General features: G+C 37.1%; 1 protein-coding gene across 1 annotated transcript in view; it reads right to left on the bottom strand.

Moving 5' to 3' along the window:
- LOC119594307 (activating signal cointegrator 1 complex subunit 3-like) overlaps positions 1–2060 on the bottom strand; it is a 10347-nt gene that overhangs the window by 6623 nt on the left and 1664 nt on the right. Inside the window, exons 2-5 of the mRNA XM_037943366.1 lie at positions 1540–1684; positions 1230–1366; positions 858–1031; positions 173–398 (exon numbers count right to left, since the gene is read on the bottom strand). Of these exons, the coding sequence (XP_037799294.1) occupies positions 173–398; positions 858–1031; positions 1230–1366; positions 1540–1684 (682 nt within the window). The remainder of the gene's footprint in view (positions 1–172; positions 399–857; positions 1032–1229; positions 1367–1539; positions 1685–2060) is intronic.

Below are 2060 nucleotides of genomic sequence, written 5' to 3'. Positions count from 1 at the left end.
CAGCTATCCTACTTTACCATCCCAACATTAATATACACATTTCCCTAAGTTATGACCCAAATGTCTACCTGAATACAAGACCAGCATTGAGTTTTTGACTCTGGCTCCAAAATTTACCAGAGAGAGACAGAAAACTACACTAATGAACATCTTTAATGTAAACACGCCTTACCAATTTCCTTAGGATCCATATCTCTGATTTTCTCAATGGTGAGCCTCTTGTCCTCAATCTTCTCAATAATCTCATGGGTCAAGCGGGCAAACTGCTTCATAGGGCTCTCAAAATGCCACATCTGGTGTTCTAACATCTTGGCCATAGTAAGCAGACGACCTGCCATCAGAGGCCAATTCCTGTGCAGAACTATCTCAAAGAGTGCCCGTGTTATCCTCACAGAGTTCTAGAAGACAGAGGAGAAATTAAGCTTAAAAGGCATCATTCTTAATGTATAATCTTTTTTTTCCCTTTCTCTGGAAGTGAAAACATCAAATTAAAGCAACTGATGAATCTCACACAGCTCAAGCTACTTAGTCATGCAAGTTGAAGCAGTAAGAAGCCACATGTTGATGGTATGTGGATCAATTCTACTCAACAGTCCGACATATCAGAGCACAAACAAACAAGGCTATTGCAGTATATACAATGCATCAACAACAGAGACAGATAGCAAGTAAGATTTAGACATGACTGAACAGGTTTGTACCACCAACAGCCTATCTACAAAACTCTTTAATTGCAATATTCAACAATGGTAAAGCAAATTTACATGAAAATACCACCATATATGACAGTAAATGCCTAATGTAAATAAATACCGGTTAAAAATAAGATATAAACAAATAAAGAATGAAACACTCACATCAGTAATATAATTGATATCTGACACCAGTGAGAAACTATCTACTCTGATGCGTGAGATGTGGGATTGCAAAAGGATGTTGACTTTGCCATGTACGTGTTCAGCACCTCCCATTGCAACCACCTCACACTGCTGGTGGAGGTCATCCAGTTCATTCATCTCCTCGTCTCGTACCTGTGGGAAGAGCACACATATAAAACATTTGGAAAAAGCTTGTCTTACATAACTGTTATATGATCAGCTAGGGATATGTATGTGACATGTATATGCTGTATGATCCAGTAAAATCACAAAAGATAATATCACACTGGGAACTGTGTTTTTTCAAAGGAACATTAGTTGTGTCACCAGTGCATTTCAAGTTTTTCCTACCTTTAGTTGTGCAAACTCTGTGCTTTGTGATATCACAGCTAAAATGTCTCCTTCATTCATAACAGATTTCAAAAACTCATTGAAAATTTCAACTGTGTCATACTTTATGTAGAACTGACTGGCAATTCTCCCTAGATCTGTAATGGAATTAAAATTCTGTGTTATACAGATTATTATAAAATAATGCATATGCACACAGGCTCTAAACAGTTTGCAACAGACTTCCATGTCAACACAGTTCTTCAATGGTCTGAACAGTCAATATGAAAAAAAAAATCTACAAAACTCAACTATCAATGGGAAGACCAACCTGTAATATGCATAAAGCCAGTGGCATCATCAAATCGAACCATACGAGCCTTATCCAGTGCCCTCGCAGCTGTGGTGAGAAGCTCACGTCGAAACATTTCAAGATTAGGATCCTGCTGGGCATCCTTATACAGTAATCCATACACCTAGATGAACAAATACCATAAAATTGTACAAAATTATCATGAAACAGTTAATCAATTTTAAGAGACCTTTTATGCCTCTTACAGAGTGTGAAGAGTTGCATAGATATAAGACTAAAGATTTTACAGCAGGTAATAGGAACATCTAAAATCTTTCTTTTACATCCATCTTTTAAACTCTAAAACACAAACAGGATTAGCCTAATAGCAAATGGTAAAATTTTGTGTAAAGTCTGGTAGGGACAGGCATTCATAAGTATACACTTGTGACAACAATCAGGGTATGAGATTTTATGTGATTGATTGTTCTCTTGCCAACAGGTTAAATATATATTACCCCCTCCCTTTTTTTTCTCTGGCTCATTGCCACTACAGATGG

The sequence above is a fragment of the Penaeus monodon genome, chromosome 33, assembly GCF_015228065.2.
Source record: "Penaeus monodon isolate SGIC_2016 chromosome 33, NSTDA_Pmon_1, whole genome shotgun sequence".
Classification (NCBI taxonomy): Eukaryota; Metazoa; Arthropoda; class Malacostraca; order Decapoda; family Penaeidae; genus Penaeus; species Penaeus monodon.
This window is presented reverse-complemented; position numbering and strand designations above follow the sequence as displayed.